A 17,736-nucleotide genomic window follows, 5' to 3' on the forward strand; every position below is an offset into this window, starting at 1 on the left:
TAAGGAGTGTACTTGTGATTAGCACGGAGAATGTATGGAAGTGCTAAATCACTATACTGCACACCTGAAACTCATAACACTGTGTTAACTAACTAGAGTTTAAATACAAACTTAAAAAGTCCCCCCGGGGCGCCTGGGTGGCTTAGTCGGTTAAGCGTCCGACTTTCGCTTNCAGATTTATAGGACTTTCAGAAAAGCTAGCCTCATCATTTTATTGAATAAACTTTTAACAGATATCTAGTTTCCAGAGGCAATTTATTACCACTTTAAAATAATGATTCTTGTCTTCATTAGTTATCTCAAAAACCCAAATGCTTATTGGTGAGTGGAAAGAGAAGGGTGGTGAATTCTAAGTAGAAAACTACAAGGCAAATGAAGGAGAAAGTGAAATCAAGATTATTTCCAGAGCTGGCTGATACTACGGGAAAGGCCATGATATCACCGTAATTCATTTAATAGAAAAAATACAACTGCATCTCCATCAGCTTTACATGGGACAGCGAAGTTAAGGGCTCATTTGATGGAAGTGACTGCTACTCTCCAGGGTACTCTGCAAGCACTGTCTGTAGGGTCCATGCAGCACCATCAGAGGCTCCAAGAAGAAAATAGTAACTTAAACGTTAGGTAACTTACCTCCTTATGAGGGTCTTTGTGTGCTTCCAATGTTTTCATGACCGTCAGTTCTGCATAGTTTTTAAATCGGGCTGGTTGATGCCTTAGGATTTCTCTCAAAACCTTTAACGCCAAAGCCCTGATCGTAGGCTAAGAAGAAATATTTTAATGTTGTTAGTATCTTGGGTTGTAGACAATCTACTACATTTTCCATTTCTGTAACGTAAGGGTCCTAACGTTGGGGCAGGGGTAAGTTGTAGACAGCGGCACAAAGGACACGGAGTATGACATAACTGAGTTTTCACTTGTAGGGGATCAAGAACCAACATTCTATGAGAAAGGAAATTTTATTTCTGAACTAGTGTAAATACGTGAAACAAGTCCTCTCCTATACAAATACTCCCAGCTCCCTTTCGTTTCTCCCACTGTCAACTGTTCAAAATCAACTGAGCTGTTGGTTTAGGAGAAAAAGTAAACATAATGAAAATTTCACACAGGAAGAAGCAGTAACAGAGGCCGATTTTCTCAGTTTCCAAATCTGTGTAGCGCTTGATTAGCAGGCAACGAGAGGCAATCCAACAGGAAAAACAGGCTATTACTTACATATGCCGCCATTTACCTCTTTATCCCCAAGAGTTTCGAGCAACAGAAGTAATATTGTTTTGAAGTGTTCATCCCAAACACTGAAACACTCTTCCTGTGTCAGTTTCATGAGTTCATAGAGGGCGATTTTTCTTTCCTCTACACGTTCATTATGGTTAGACAACTCCTTCAACAACTCCGCAACCAGGTCAGAATGGTCAAGGGAAAGATCTGTCAAGGGGACATATTAATTCTGTAACTCTTGTAAGTATGGGGATGCTAACTTTAGTTTTAAGGGAAAAAAGGACTAATTTTCTTTTCCATTTGGTTATGCTGAACCCATCAGTTATAGATGAAAACTTTTTACAATAAAAATTCACAGAGAAAATATATAATGGACTCCCATATACCTGTCACCTAGATTTAATAATTACCAAGATTTTACCATTCTTACTTCATCTTCCTCCCTACCATTTGTTTGTGAAATATTTCTAGTAAAGGGCAAATACATCATTCTCCCTTTCTGTACACCAGTATGCATTTCTATCGTGTCAGGCCAGGAGGCGCCCAAGGGCACTCCATTTTTAGTGGTATCAATAATGACCAACATATTTAAGTAGTGACAACTTGATCCTACCACAGTAAAGTTCTCCATCAATCTTTTTTGAGCGGAGGGGGGAGATGAATAGACAGACACAGAGAGAATAAGTGGGGGAGGGGCAGAGAGAATTTTAAGCAGGCTCCACACCCAGCACAGAACCCGAAGCGAGGCTCCATCTCACGACTGTGAGGGATCATGACCTGAGCCAAAATCAAGAGCTGGATGCTCAAGACTAAGCCACCCAGGCTCCCCAAGAAAAATTATATTTTACTTAAGGGGATTCAGAAACCTGAGAAAGGTAGTCAAGCTGAACCATTAGAATAGAGGAGTTCAACAGAGTAAAACTAACAGATGATAGGGAAGGAAAACTGAACCAAAACAATGACATTAACTATTACAAAAAAGAGTTTACTGTGACAACTTTCATGGAATTACAACTGGAACACTAACATCGTACAGGGTGCATACAATGTGATCACTGAACTTAAAAATTTCAGACAATGTGAGAAGAATGACCACTACGGTGAACCAAGTTAGCACTTTGGAAGCTCAAGGGGAAGAACGTCTGTAAAATGCAGAGCAAACCATGAGAAAAGAAATCTGAGTTCAGGATGAACTTGTAGGATGAAAACGGTGCACAATAACGACACTTCCGTAGCCCAGCGCTGGGACAGGACCTCGAGCTTAACAGGGCTCCCGGAGCAGGACAAGTGCATCTCTGTGAGCCTCGTCAACGCCGCTCCCGCAAATGTTACGGGACTTGCACGGAGGATTGGTCTGGTAACAGTATATTTTATTTCAGCTCAGTAAAGGGAAGTCACGCACACAAAAATGCTTTCCGGGGAATGCAGCTCTTTTCTCCACAAATCTAGGCTCCTAATTACACTAGGAGATAATTAGAAATGGCTAAAATGGTCTGGACAGACGACTGATGAGAAAATCATTTTTGCCAAAGGAAGCACATTATTTTGTTACAAAAATGAACTATTTATATCATACAAATAAGTGAGATAAGCCTAAATTACTCAATTAATTAAGATAAAGTAAAACCAGCTGTGTCTCCTCTTCTCACAGACAGACACCAGGGTCATGTGAAAAGATAAGGCTCTGGGCACCCACCAGACCTGCTTCTCTGACCCTTTGTGTGACAGAGGTACGTTCTCAGTTACCGTGGAGGCGCTGTTTCCTTACGAGTAAAATGGGAAAAGAGCCCCGACTTCCTGGGCCTGGGCCTGGAATACAATGAACTCCCTAATATTAGTTTTCCTTGTGTCCTTCTGACAAATACTGGCACAATTACAATTCTGATACGATTTCTGTTGCAGTGCTGAATATGGGATATTCTTTTCACTGGCAAACTTTGACATGAGTATCCCTTGAGTAACAGTATCGTCCTCACCAGCAGTAATATTCTGGACTTTTACGGTCTCTGGTAAACTTCATAAAGGTTATGTGGACATGAGTGGGGTTTTAGTTTTATCTGACATGTTAATCTTGGTAAATTTATCACTAATGTATCTGTAATGTGTACAGAATATCTGAATAAGAGACATACTAAATAAGAATTTAATTTCTTATTGACTAAGCCTCAGAATTTCTTATTAAATAAGCCTCAGAATTTCAAAACAATTTCTTCTTATAGAAATTCTGACTTAAATTAAAAGGAATGGGTAATGTTAGCAATGTTCACAATAAAGTAGTGTCAAACAAGGCCTTCCCCATCTCAAATTTAAAAATGAACATAGACAATAAATGAAAATAACTGCTAATATGAAGCTTAGAGCAACTACTATTCGGTTTAACTGCTTATCCATTTCCAGAGAGTGTTTAATTGGCGTAGAATGGCTGTCTTATGTTTCAGAAGTCAATCAAGTGCTGTGAAGAAATAATTTCTTCAAGTTCAAAAATATTCCACCCGGTTTAGAGTTCAGTTATATAATTTCCAAAGATGTCCTCCTTTAACAAATGGAAAATATACGGTCTTTAGTAAAGGAAAGAGAATTAGACAAGATTAGTGGACAATCTTGCTAAACTTCATAATTTTGGGTTTGTGATAATATTAACTCTCTTAACTTGAGCAATTGGCAAAAACATAATTCTTCAGCCTCATAAATGAAGAGGTTTTTCCATTCGTCAAAGCTACAGATGACCAGGTCTGGGAACACAGATATCTGAGCAGTGTAAGCAGGGTTTCCCTACCTGACCATGGTCAAGTATGAAATTTCAGTGCTCAGCCAGGGCAAGAAGGGGTCCACGTAGAGTGGTGACCACGTGTGACCCTGTCAGGGCATTGATGACACTGGGTGTCAGCCCAAGGGGGTTGAGGGTATCCATGTGGACAGGCAGAGCCCACCGGAGAGGTGAGGGATATGATGTATGAGAGAGGAGGGAGGGGCAGAGACGGAAAACTGGCTGCATACAGGAAGATTGATCAAGTAAGTAAATATATTAAAGATAAGGAAAGCCAGGTTTCTCAGTGTCAGAAAAAGGGGGTTGTCCATACAGAAAAGTAGGAAACTAGAATAATCTCTTGTGTGCGCATATATAGACATACATATATGTATTCCCTTGGCTCTGGCCACTAAGAGGGCTTAGGAGGAGTGATATCCCACCAGCAGCTGGAACACGTACAGCCCAGACTCTAGCCTTTAATGACCATTTTCTAGTAAATGAAACCAAGGATTGAGTCCTGGAGAAACGATTGATTCCAAGACTCCAGCAGGGACCGTACAACATTTTGTCAAGCCAGCATGCAAAGATGGGGACACTGTCAAAGGAACAGGTCCAACCAAAGACGATATGAGCATCAAAGTAAATGATATTACAAATTATAACCCGAGTACAATGCAAACCATGAGTTCATATAATTATAAATACACAAATGAAACTTTTTAAATGAATACATTTCAACACAGTTTTAAAGTACCACCCTACAAAGCACTTACTTATTATACTTTTTTAAAAAAAATGTTTACTCGTTTTTGAGAGATACAGAGAGGCATGGTATAAGCAAGGGAGGGACACAAGCGGGGGGCTGGGGGGGGGGGGGGAACAGAATCTGAAGCAGGCTCCAGGCTCTGAGCTGTCAGCACAGAGTCCGACGCAGGGCTCGAACCCACGAACCATGAGATCACGAACTGCGCTGAAGTCGGACGCTTAACCGACTGAGCCACCCAGGTGACCCAAGCACTTATAAAAAGAGTAACTTTGTGGGGGAGAAGCCTGGTAAGCACCAGCATGATCAAGTGATACAAGTTTCTATCAGCAGCCACAGGGCAAAGTGAAACCATTTATTACCCGAAGAACGCACGCTGGGATGCTGATGCCGAGAGTGCATGGCCTGCATCCAATCACGAGAAAACATCAGACACACCCAAACTGAGGGAAATATGAAAATATAACTGTGCTTCACTAGCGCCACTCCCTGAAGAGACCACAGAGACCTGGAAACGCCACACGAGATTCTGAAGTGGGCCCTCTGGCTAAAGGCACTCTCACTGGGATGAGTGACCCAACTCGAAGGGTGTAAGGGATGGGTGGTTTTGAATGCACTGGTGACAGTCACCCGGCTTGGAGGAGGATACTGCGGTCACGTGGAGATGTCTGATTAAGGGGAGTGAACCTCAAGTATTTGGGGGTGATGCAGCGTCAGTTCCAAGGCTTACTCTCAAGAGGGCCAAGAAAAAGTTCTTTCTGCTGTACCTTCATTTTGTAAGCTTTCGATTGCTTTAAAATTAAAAAATATACATAAATTGCAGCTGAGGCAAGAAATGTCTGTGGACCCAATTTGGTCTGCAAGCGTGTGACCACTGTACATAAGTAATTTAAGAATAAAGCTGCCGGGCCTGCAGGCCTCAGTTCACCAGGCTGCCGGGCCCTCGCAGGGATGAACGGATGCTCGCACTACGTTCTGTGCACTCCCTCTGCTTCTGCTGCCACAACTAACCCTCAGCAATAGAGCCAGCCATGTGGGACAGATCAAAACACACCAAAAGCAATCATTTTGGCAATTTATAGATTCTTCTGTAATTCAGATTTAGTTTGGCAAGTTGTCTTAATTTTGTTTTTGTGATAATTGAGATATATTAAGATTCTTTTTAAAAAATTTTAATTATTAACAAAACTTTTTTTATTGTTTATTTTTGAGACAGAGAGAGACAGAGTGTGAGCAGGGGAGGGGCAGGGAGAGAGGGAGACACAGAATCTGAAGCAGGCTCCAGGCTCCGAGCTGTTAGCAGAGCCCGACGCGGGGCTCAAACCCATAAACTGCGAGATCATGACGTGAACCGAAGTTGGATGCTTAACCTGAGCCACCCAGGCGCCCTGAGAGCCTGATGCAGGGTTCAAACCCATGAACCAGAAGATCATGACCTGGGCCAAAGTCAGACACTTAACCAACTGAGCCACCCAGGCGCCCTGATGTATTAAGACTCTTAACATGACATATTGGTAAAAACATGATCCGTCAACCTGATTGGTAATCAAAGAAATAAAAATGAAGATATTTTTCCACTTACCAAATTGCAAAAGTTAAAAAAGATTGCAGATATCTAATTACTCAATCTTTCTAATAATTAAGGAAATGCTATCATTAGGATAACCTATTTTGTATGCATCATGGTGACAAAATGTTAAAAGGTTTGAATACTCTGTGCTGGTGAAGAAATCAGCACCACACCTAACCCAGCCAAGTGCTCCGAGTCAGTAACTGGATGGTAACTGCTGAAACTTCAACTCAGATGTCCCTTTATCAAGCAATCCTACATCTAGAATCTCAGAGTAAATTACTTACACACATGCAGAAAAGTTTATGCAGAAACATGTTCAGAGACAGCAACAGGAAAGCGCAGGGAGGCGAGGAGCTACCTACGTATAATACCGTACGAATGGTGAGGGGGATTCTCAAACCTACCCACATACAGTGATCTATTACTTTACCTTACTTGAGTCTCCAATAAAAAGTTAATGAATTATGTAATTTGTAGAGAAAAATGTAATTCCTTCTCATTAAAGATACTTATAACCCATTTGCAGTGTTTTGTACTTTGCATTGGTTTTTGTACATCTTACGTGAACCTAGCTGCACACTGTGAGTGGAAGGGCGGGTCGGGAGTACATCTCCAGCCTCCTTCAGAAGTGACACTGAGAAGAGTTAACCACGTATCAGGCGTCACAGCTCCGTAGATGTCCAAGCCACCGGAAGTGCTCAAGTTAGTCCTAAGTTGACTTCAAATTCTAATGGTAACTTTCTCCACACTTGGTCTTGAATGCATCTTATTAGAGTTTATGATGTCCCACTTCATGAAAGGGCTCTTACAAAGAATGAGCAGTTCTTCAAAGGCTTTTGTCACACTGGTATAAAAATTAATGACTGCATTGGGTCTATAGATAAACTATATTTATAAGCTATGACTGATCTCAGTTGTTTCTGGGCAGTCAGTCTGGTTCTCCTGATGTCGGGGATGATTTCAGGATTACCCGGTGTCTCATTCTGGGACAGAAAACTACCAAACTGCTAGGAATGAGCTCCTAGAGATGAGAGAAAACATCTTCCCTTCTGAAGCTCCTGACTTCTTAGAGACTTAAATCAAAGAGCACGTATATTGCTTTTGTTCCACTGATTACCAGCACTCGAAAGCACAGGTGACAAACATGACCCAGAACCTACCGTCAGGAAACTGGTCGGCGTCGTCGTCAAACATGGCTTCCTTGAGGGCAGACTTATTGAAGGGACTGATGCTGTCGGAATAGTTATATGGATTATAGTCCCGCGAGCGTGGAGAGGAGTGCGCAGGCATCGAATGCAGCAATGAAGCTTTATTGTCAAGGGATGTTTGGCCTGAGTCAGCAGCATCCCCTCCTGCCCTGGGGTCGGGCATCCCGGGACCACCACACATCTATGAAGGGGGAGGAGAAGGCACAGCAAATCAATTCATTTTTAAATATCTCTTTGAAATTCTAAAACGATGTTTCTCTATTGCTTCAAAGTAATCAACGTGAGGAGTTATAACGTATAATCAAAATGTCAAAGCTTATAGTAAAGGTGTAAAAAAACAAAAACAAAACAACAACAATAGAAAACAAAACCCACAGCTGTGGGAGCAATGAAGAACCATAAAAGCGGGGCGCCTGGGTGGCTCAGTCGGTTAAGCGTCCGACTTTCATTTAGGTCATGATCTCGCGGTTCGTGGGTTCGAGCCCCGCGTCGGGCTCTGTGCTGACAGCCAGCTCAGAGCCTGGAGCCTGTTTCAGAGTCTGTGTCTCCCTCTCTCTCTGACCCTCCCCTGCTCACGCTCTCTCTCTCTCTCTCCTAGAAATAAATAAAAATATTAAAAAAAAGAAAAAAGAACCATAAAAGAATGCCATTTCTCATGATTCCGAGAGTCCCCTTGCTAAGGGCTTGACCAAAAAATATTCACTGGGATTACAACTCTCTCTGCCAGTTAAAGTAATAAAAGGACTTTCATTACCAACACAGAACTAAAACCTGCCAGATTCCATTATTAAGGTAGTAAATTACACAATGACAGGATATCAACAAAGTATAAGAGAATCAAATTTTGGGGGTGCACCTAGCCCTGCATCAGGCTCCATGCTGGGCATGCAGCTGCTTAGGATTCTCTCTCTCCCCTCCCTCTTCCCTGCTCTCTTTCTTGCACGTGCACTCTCTCTCTCTCTCTCTCTCAAAAACAAAGGGTGGGGGACTGTCTGGGTGGCTCGGTTGGTTGAGTGTCCCACTTCGGCTCAGGTCATGATTTCACGGTCCGTGTGTTTGAGCCCCGCGTCGGGCTCTGTGCTGACAGCTCAGAGCCTGGAGCCTGCTTCGGATTCTGTGTCTCCCTCTGTCTGTCCCTTTGTGCTCATGCTCTGTCTCTCTCTCTCTCAAAACTAAATAAACATTAAAAAAATAATAAAAATAAAAATCAATTTAAAAGAAGAATCAAAACATTTTTCAAAAGGCCTCAAAGACTGTAACTTTTGCAAGGATGCCTGCTGGAGCCTGAACACATTAGCATACTTACACAGAACGCCGGTGCTGACCCCGCTACGAATGCTAGTGTGCCACTCGTCACGCCCACCAGCATCACCATCACCACCGTCTACTCAAAGCAACTACTGCTAAGCCGTCACTCAGGTGCTTTACAAATATTCTTCAAATAGTCACTGTGTACCTACTGTTTGCCAGGCTTCATTCTTGGCAGGGGGGAGATACTAATGGACAAAAGAGAAGGCTGTCCACCTTCTGGGAGTTTACATTCTAGTTGGGGGACAGACGTCACCACATGTAACAACTGAGTAGATAGTGTGGTGCGAGGGGATCAGTGTGTGGGCGGCGTTGCAGTATTAAAGGGACCGTGAGCGGTGGGGTGGAGGGAGGCAAGTGCAGGTTAGCTAGGGGGGTCGGGGTAAGCCATGCGAACACAGACTTGAAGGAGATCAGCCAGGAAGGGTGTTTAAGACACAGGGAACGGCCAAGACAAAGGCCCTGAGGCAAGAGCATGCCTAGGAAGTTCAAGGAACAGCAAGGAAGCCAGTGTGGCTGGAGTGGAGGAAAGTAGCAGGAGATGAGACCAGAAAAGTTAACAGGGAAAAAGCTGATTGTGTAGATTGGCTTGTATTCTGGAGCCTTCCATAGAGTTATAAGTGGAGGTGTGCAGATGACAAGAGGTCAAAGGCAAAATCAAGGAGGCCAGTTAGATGCCTTTGGTCCAAGGTTTTTGGCTAAGTGACTAGTGCTATCAGCTGCAACGGAAAGGAGCAGCTTCGGGAGGAGATTAGAAGTTCAACAGGAAGCTGGATGTAGGAGTATGAGCTCCAGAGAGAGGCCTGGGCTGGATAGAGCCATATAATTTATTAGGGCCACAACAACTCTCAAGGTACACAGCAATTGGCTCACTTTCCTCATGGAAACACTGAGGGTCAGAAGTGATAATACAACGGGACTAGTTAACGTCGGCCAGGGGGTGGGGTGTGAAGTCACTCCTGCCGGAAGCCTGCTGGAGCGCCCCACGCTGTACCTGCTTTCTCTGAGGGAAAAAAGTCCCAAGCAGTGATTCTAACTAAACCGCTACTGCTTCTGGGGTGGGGAACCTCAAAGAGGAGTGGCGAGCTGGCTCTGGCCCACCTGCCAGACAGGCGTGGGGGAAGAACCACAGCGGCAAAGTGGTCAGGAGGCAGAGGAGGCCCCTTCAGCGGCGCGCTGGACGATTCTGCAAACGCTGAGACACTGCAGACTCCATGGGAAATGGTGGGGCGGCTTGTTTTGAGAAAAGTCTATGCAGCGGCCGTGTAAGAAACAACTGCTCTTTCTGTTCCTTTCCCTCACCCCAAACAACTGCTCTTTGTATGAACAGACCGAGCAGTGATCACGCAGGTCAGAAAAACAGGCCTAACACTCTTAACTGGAGCCACACAAAGTGATGATGCAAACCCCTACTGCTGCACTAAGGGGAAACGAAAAATCTGCATCCGTTTAGTCTTAAGAGACCCATATGACCTGGCCCATGCCCCGCCCGACTCCTCCATCCAATCCAACGCCACCGCCTCTCTCTTGGTTCCCAGCTGCGCACGCCCTGTTTGCGTCTCGATGCCACTTCTTTTACGGAATTCTCCTCTCCTAGGTCTTGTACGTCACCTACTAAGAGAGGCCTTCCCTGACCAATTAATTTCAAAGAGATTCACTTTGGGGCGCCCGGGTGACTCAGTTGGTTGAGTGTCCAACTCCTGATTTCGGCTCAGGTCGTGATCTCATGATTTGAGATCTATCCACATGCTGGGCTCTGTACCAACAGCATGGAGCCTGCTTGGGATTCTCTCTCTCCTCCTCTCTCTGCTATTCTTCGGCTTGCCCGTGTTTGTGAACTCTCAAAATAAACCAACATTAAAAAAATACATTCATTTTATCTTCTAACCTAACAGGCAATAGTACTCCTCTCTATCTGAAAATGTACATGGAACTTGGGGGCAGTGACTGTGCCTTGTGCGTATAAGGCCGGCACAGGGCCGACACGTGGTAGATGCTCAGGGAACACTTGTAGAGTGACCCCTAAAAAGTTACACCTGAAAACGACAGGAAGCAAAGTCAACAAAAGAAATCTCCAACGGAAGCCTCTTATTGAAAAAGCCTGCAGTGTAAGGGTATTCAGATACTCACAGAATCACCATCTTCCTTTTTGGAGTCCCTTTTCAATGGCTCGTTCATGTCCTCCTGACTGCGGAAGCTGAAATTCTGAATTGCTTCAGTGACCCCTCTGAGAGAGCTATAAATATCTTCAGAGTTCATATTTTCTGTGTCATAATCAAATGCACTATGAAAAAGACAACTAACTGTCATTTGCGTGTAGTTTTAAAACATAATACACATTTGATATTATAGGCTATTTATAACGACAGGAGGAGAACGTATATTCCCCAAAGCATAATTAGCAAAACCGAACCAAACCCGACAACTATAAGGTACATGTGCCCTTGTTCACCCACCGAGGGCAGCTTACGAGCACTGTGAATGCACAGCCCTTAACAACCGGTTTGTCTGCACCTACAGAAAGGTTCTGATTAACCAGAGGTCAGCAAAGCATGACCCCTGAGATCTAAAAATGTTTACTTTTTTAAACAGTTGAGAGAAGAGTCAAAATAGAAATTCATGACACCTGAAAATGACATGAAATTCTGATTTCAGTGTCCATAAATAAAACTGTATCGGTACCAGCAACACTTACTTATTCGGCTGTTCTCTGCGGCTACGTTTACACAGCAACAGCAGAACTGAGCGGAGGGAACAAGGCCTAAAGTATTTACCTTATGGCCCTTTACAGAAAGTTTGCTAACTCCTGACATTCGTTTACAATAATGGCATAACTTGAATAGAAGATAAATGTATTTTACACAGATTTATAGGAAGGCAGAGACGCTTTAATACTGAGCCTATGTGTTTATAATAGAATTCTATAATCAAACTCTAATACTCAACTGAAGCTGGAATTTAGCCATCTAATCGTCACATATGGGTCACGAGGAATAAATGGGCTAGATGTTAAGTCTGCAATGTACTTTTCTTCCTTAGATGCTGAAGTATTCTATGAATGTAGTGAATACGATGAAACACGCTATGACACATGGCCAATAGAGTTAATAACTACATTAATAAAAATAGACTCCTTTGCAAACTATTTTTTAAAAGCTAGGAAAAGGGAAAAAAAAGTATTAGTCCATTAATGAGTGAAGAACATCTGAAATACAGCCTGTGCTTGAGCCTCACAAGGGTGTGAAAATTTTACACAGCTTAAATTTTGTATTAAGGCCCAATCTCACAGTCACATTTTTTCCTAAGACACAGTTATAATGTCATTTTATATTAGCCTTTCCCGGTTCTTCACTATTTTTATGCTTTTGTCTATAAGCATATCTGAGAAACATAACTATGCCATTTAATGCATTAAGCAGTAATTTACAAAAGTAAGTTTTCTTTTCACTTACAAAAAAAATCTGATATCTTATGCATTATTTTCATGTGCAGGGTTAGTTACGGAATAAACCTAAAACTCTTTTTGAATCTGCTAAGTTTTTACATGTCAAGACCTTTGAAGGCAAGTGTGAATCAACTGGAATTATATTCATGTCTGTTGTCTAGGAATGGGAATCTGCAAACACAAACCAGGATGGAGAAGAACCCTTCTGTTACCTTGGAGATAAAGTATTCTGGGATGTATTGGTGGGAGAAGTAAGAGGACTGGACCAGTTGGCTGGTGAACGTGGTGTCGGTCTTGTCAAAGGACTCCCCATGGAACCCTGGGGGGGGGAGGTCAAGAAATATTAACATAGGACACGTAAGTTCAACTAAAAGGCTCTTAATGAAGACATGCAATCAAGAAGTTGAACAGTACGAAAGAGCCGTATTTGCAGGTCAGTATTTTAGTTTATTTTTTAATGTTTTTTATTTATTTCTGAGAGAGGCAGCGTGAGCAGGGGAGGGTCAGAGAGAGAGAGGGAGACACAGAATCTGAAACAGGCTCCAGGCTCTGAGCTGTCAGCACAGAGCCTGACGCGGGGCTCGAACCCATGACCCGTGAGATCATGACCTGAGCTGAAGTCGGCCGCTTAACCGACTGAGCCACCCAGGCGCTCCTGCAGGTCAGTATTTTAAATATTCATGTCCTTATCTCTGCTTTCTGTGGGGAAAACCTTTCTCCCTATTTGGAAATCTAACTCTGTAGTCTTGTTTTCCTTACCCACTTCCTTCTCGCAAATATTATCAACATCTTCCTCCTCAAAGATTCAACAGGATCCCAAAATAACAATTTGTTTCTTAAGTCTATTTATTTTGAGGGAGTGAGTGCGCGCACATGTGAGCATGGGAGGGACAGAGAGAGAGACAGAGAGAGATAGAATCCTAAGCAGGCTCTGCGCGGTCAGCAGAGAGCCCAATGTGGGGCTTAATCCCATGAACCATGAGATCATGACGTGAGCTGCAATCAAGAGTCAGATACTTGGGGTGCTTGGGTGGATCAGTCAGTTAAGCGCCCGACTTCACCTCAGGTCACGGTGCTGCAGTCCGTGAGTTTGAGCTCTGTGTCAGGCTCTGTGCTGACAGCGTAGAGCCTGGAGGCTGCTTCAGATTCTGTGTCTACGTCTCTCTCTGCCCCTCCCCTCCTTGCATTCTGTCTTTTAAAAATAAATAAATGTTATGAGGAAAGAAAAAAAAAAGAGAGAGACACTTTACTGAGTCATCCAGGTGCCCCCAGACTAACAATTTTAAATTAGTTTCCCATTTGGGGCGCCTGGGAGGCTCAGTCAGCTAAGCATCCAACTCTTGATTTTGGCTCAGGTCATGATCTCATGGTTTGTGAGACTGAGCCCCACATCAAACTCTGCACCGGCAGCACGGAGCCTGCTTGGGATTTTCTCTCTCCCTCTCTCTCTGCCCTGCTCTGCTCATGCTCTCTCAAAATAAACAAACATTAAAAAAAATAATAAATTAGCTTCCCAGTCTGAGCCAATTTCCTTCCTCCAACCATTACTAATACTTAAATTTTATTCCTCTTTGAGTCTGTTTTACAAGTGATTTTTGCAAACATACCAAAGAAGTAACATTCACTGTTATTAATTTGCCTGCCTGTTAAGATATAATTAAACGATTCCTTCTCCTTTTAAAAAGATGACCAGCCTGAGTCCCAAGAAATTATTCTGATTATTTTTAACCCTCAGACTTTACCTTAAGCCTGCTATAAGTGCATTTCGTTTCTCCTTTATCCATGATAAAAGGCCTGTCCTTTTAAAAAACCGAAGTTCAACTCTATAGACATATTATATAAATGATCCTTGCCATCGAAGGCATATAAAGCACTATAATGTTTCATTTATTCAGACCTTACTTTCCCCAGACAGAACTTTGCATATTCAAGCAACTATGGACCCACAAACCTGTGAACAGGTTTCTGAACACACCTTCTTCGGATCTTATCTGTTAATCAAGTCATCCCTTCTAGCCGTCCCACAAGGACTAGTTACCTAAGTCTAACAGCCTGCAGAGCTGCTCACGTTCTGCTTTCCTGTTCATATCCTGGCCTCCATTCACCACCCACCTAATGCACGCCAAATAATGATATAAACGTGACAAGCCTCAGGACCGTATTCTTCCCAGGACAATATTTAATTCTGCTTAGGATATACTGCCCAGTACAGATGCAAACATAAGATACTAGGGTCGAAAGTTTACTTCATGTAAAAGCAAGCAGTTACTGTGAAACCAACCATCACGTCACACGACAGCCAAAAGAACTGAAAGGTACCTGGGTTCCATTGCCAGTGTTTCGAAGGTGATTATGAAGAAGCTTGGTAGCACCATCCTGAAAAGTTTTTGGTAAAGCTCCTAATAACATTGTAAACTCTGGGGTATTGAGTTCAAATAAGGAAATCAGCACGGACTGTGCTGCCTGTAAAACAAACACATATAAGAAGCAGGTGAGTGTATTTTGTCTCAAAGGAGACAGTTTTCTTCACTCAACATTACTGTTCAATAGCACAATCTTTCCCACAGAAAAAGAAGTTGTCCTTACACACTTTAAAATTTTGTTGCTGGGAGAATAAAAAGATATTTATTTGAGAGAGAGCGAGCGAGCGAGCAAGCATGCATGAGTGGGGAAGGGGCGGAGAGAAAAGCAGAGAGAGAACCCCAAGCAGGCTCTGCACTGTCAGCACAGTGCCTGACATGGGGCTCAATCCCATGACTGAGAGATCAGGACCCATGAGCTGTTATCAAGAGTCAGACACTTGACCAACTGAGCCACCCAGGTGCCCCATCATTTATTTTTTTTGAAGGTAAGAAGGGAATATAAAAACTGTCAAAAATACAATCTAGCAATCAATGGCAAAAGTTAACAAATCTCCAGGGTTATTATTTTTAAGTTAAAAAATATATTTATTAAAAAAATATATTTATATTTATTTTGAGGGGAGGGAGGGGCAGAGAGAGAGGGAGAATGTCAAGCATGCTCTGCATCGTCATCGTAGAGCCTGATACAGCGTTTGATCTCACAAACTGTGAGACCATGACCTGAACTGAAGTCAAGAGTAGAATGCTTAACCGAGTGAGCCACCCAAGTGCCCCAAGAGTTTCCCTGATTATTCTACCAATATATACTACCTCAGTTTTCCGAGTAAATAATTACAAGAAGATGCATGGACATACCTAAGTACAGGTATCCCACACCTTTCAAAAGTTCCCATTATTATCACTTCCCTTTTACGAAAGACCTACAACAGTGCCTGCTTTCCCTAACCAAAAGTAAAACAAAGACCTTCACTTTTATAAATAAAGTCACAACGCAAAAATAGCATTCCACACTTGTTTTGCAGTGAGCCATTACAGCAAGCACTCCAAGCACTGGGCATGGTATCACCAAGCTCCTTCCCTAGGAACTACCATGGCGCCACCGTGGCGCTGTGGCGTTGCTGAGCTGGTATGTAAGCAAGTATCCGTGCTTCATCTCGATTTATGTTGCGCGTCTGTTAGCAAGACGCATCCTAAGGTATTGGAAAAGACTGAAAGGAAACTCTCAAAAGTTCTTCCATGTAAACTAGGGGTATTGCTTCTTTGCTTTACGCCAAGTTGGTGTATGAAAGGTTCCATGGAACACTCTGCTCTTAGATAGCAGGGGAAACTTGGATATCCCTAAGCTGTACAAAGCTCATCTGGAGCAATGTAATACTTTACTTTTCAATTTTATATAAGTGAAAACCTAATCTAATATTTTGGTGGAAATGGGAACAAAACAAAGCTTACTTAGATCACTTAAGACAACTTATAAATTTACTTTCTTCCTTTAAAGTAACCAGCTGAGTTGTTGAAAGCCAAACTCTGAAATTCAGAGTTCACAGAAACTTAATGAGTGGAGAAAGAGACCCATCTACTTCACAATCATGACTCAGAGGAAGATGTGCACATCTTGCTCTGGATGTTTTCAGGTCCCATTCTTTGAAAACCTAAGTGCTCCACGTTTCTAACCTCTGAATACACACCACTAGTGCAACGGTTAGATTATGTTTTGTTGGTGCAATGGCACACTACACGACACAGCCTTGAAAGACAATGGAGCTCTGGACACGAACAAATCGGGAGGGGACCACTATACGCCGCAAAAGGAAAAACAGAATAAAACAACAGCTGTAACATAAGCCCATTTTTCTAAAAGCAACAAAATATATATTGTGTGTTAATGCACTCTAACATCTTAATAGTGCTTAAATGAAACTATTTGTATTTTGAAACAAAATGTTATGATCCTCTTTTTTTGAAAAATATCAAACCTACCTCAAGTTTATTTGAGCAAATGAATTAGTGATTGTTAAGGTACACTTTCCTCCATCTAGGGTTTATTTTGGTGTATGATTCGGCTTTCTTTTCTCCCAGAGACAGAGAACCCAACTGTTCCAAAATCACTTGCTGATCAGTGTATTCTTTCCTCGTGACTTGAAGTGACACCCTTATCATGAGTTAACCTCCTGTTTAAACCTAAGTGTCTTTGACCCTCCTTTATGTTCTAACAACCTGTTTCTCTATTTCTGCATTACATCATATGGGTTTAAGTTGCATGATTTAAAATGCAATAGTTTGTGAGTATATTTTGATAAAGTCCATTTTTGTTAGTTTACATTTTAGTATCACATTTTCAAAAAATGTTTATTTTGAGGGGTGAGGGAAAGGCAGAGAGAGGGAAAAGAGAGTCCCAAGCAGGCTTCATGCTGTCAAGTGCAGAGCCTAACATGGGGCCGATCTCATGAACTCAGATCATGACTGAGCCGAGATCAAGAGTCGAAGCTTAACTGAGACACCATGGCGGCCCCAGATACATTTTCATTAATTAGTTAATTCATTCACTTACTTCACAGTATAAACCATGTCTTCACTAGAGTACTGCATTCCATTTCTTTCCTTTTAAAGATTCTATTTTTAAGTAATCTCTACGCCCAATGTGGGGCTTAAACTCACAACCCTTAGATCAAGAGTTACACACTGCTCCGACTGAGCCAGCCAGGCAACCCCCTCCCCCTTTGTAAAGTTTTTAATTCCTGTTAGTTAACATAACAGTGCTCTCAGTTTCAGGTGTATAATACAGTAAGTCAGCAACTCCACACATCACCCTGTGTTCATCCGAAGTGTGCTCCATTACCGGGGCGCCTGGGTGGCTTAGTCGGTTAAGTGGCCGACTTTTGCTTAGGTCATGATCTCGCGGTTCGTGGGTTNTTTACTGCTCTCCCCACCAACCTCCCCTCTGGTAACCTTCCGTTTCTTCTCTATAGTTAAGTCTGTTTCTTGGTTTCTCTTTTTTTTTTCCTTAGCTTGTTTCGTTTCGTTTCGTTTCTTTTTCTTTTTTAAGTTTATTTGAGAGAGAAAGACAGGCAGACAGAGGCACTGAGTAGGCTGGGGGGGGGGGGGGGGGGCG

General features: G+C 42.6%; 1 protein-coding gene across 12 annotated transcripts in view; it reads right to left on the minus strand.

Annotated features, from left to right (window-relative positions):
- Positions 1–17,736, minus strand: part of CLASP2 (cytoplasmic linker associated protein 2) — a 166,886-nt gene that overhangs the window by 10,642 nt on the left and 138,508 nt on the right. For all 12 annotated transcript variants that reach the window (XM_077754285.1, XM_077754289.1, XM_077754291.1 and 9 more), the window contains 6 exons: positions 14,584–14,727; positions 12,477–12,583; positions 10,950–11,103; positions 7,464–7,692; positions 1,232–1,425; positions 634–762 (listed from right to left, as the gene is read on the minus strand). In XM_077754285.1, the coding sequence (XP_077610411.1) occupies positions 634–762; positions 1,232–1,425; positions 7,464–7,692; positions 10,950–11,103; positions 12,477–12,583; positions 14,584–14,727 (957 nt within the window). The remainder of the gene's footprint in view (positions 1–633; positions 763–1,231; positions 1,426–7,463; positions 7,693–10,949; positions 11,104–12,476; positions 12,584–14,583; positions 14,728–17,736) is intronic.

This window comes from Crocuta crocuta, unplaced genomic scaffold (genome assembly GCF_008692635.1).
Source record: "Crocuta crocuta isolate KB4526 unplaced genomic scaffold, BGI_CrCroc_1.0 scaffold70, whole genome shotgun sequence".
NCBI classification, from domain to species: Eukaryota; Metazoa; Chordata; class Mammalia; order Carnivora; family Hyaenidae; genus Crocuta; species Crocuta crocuta.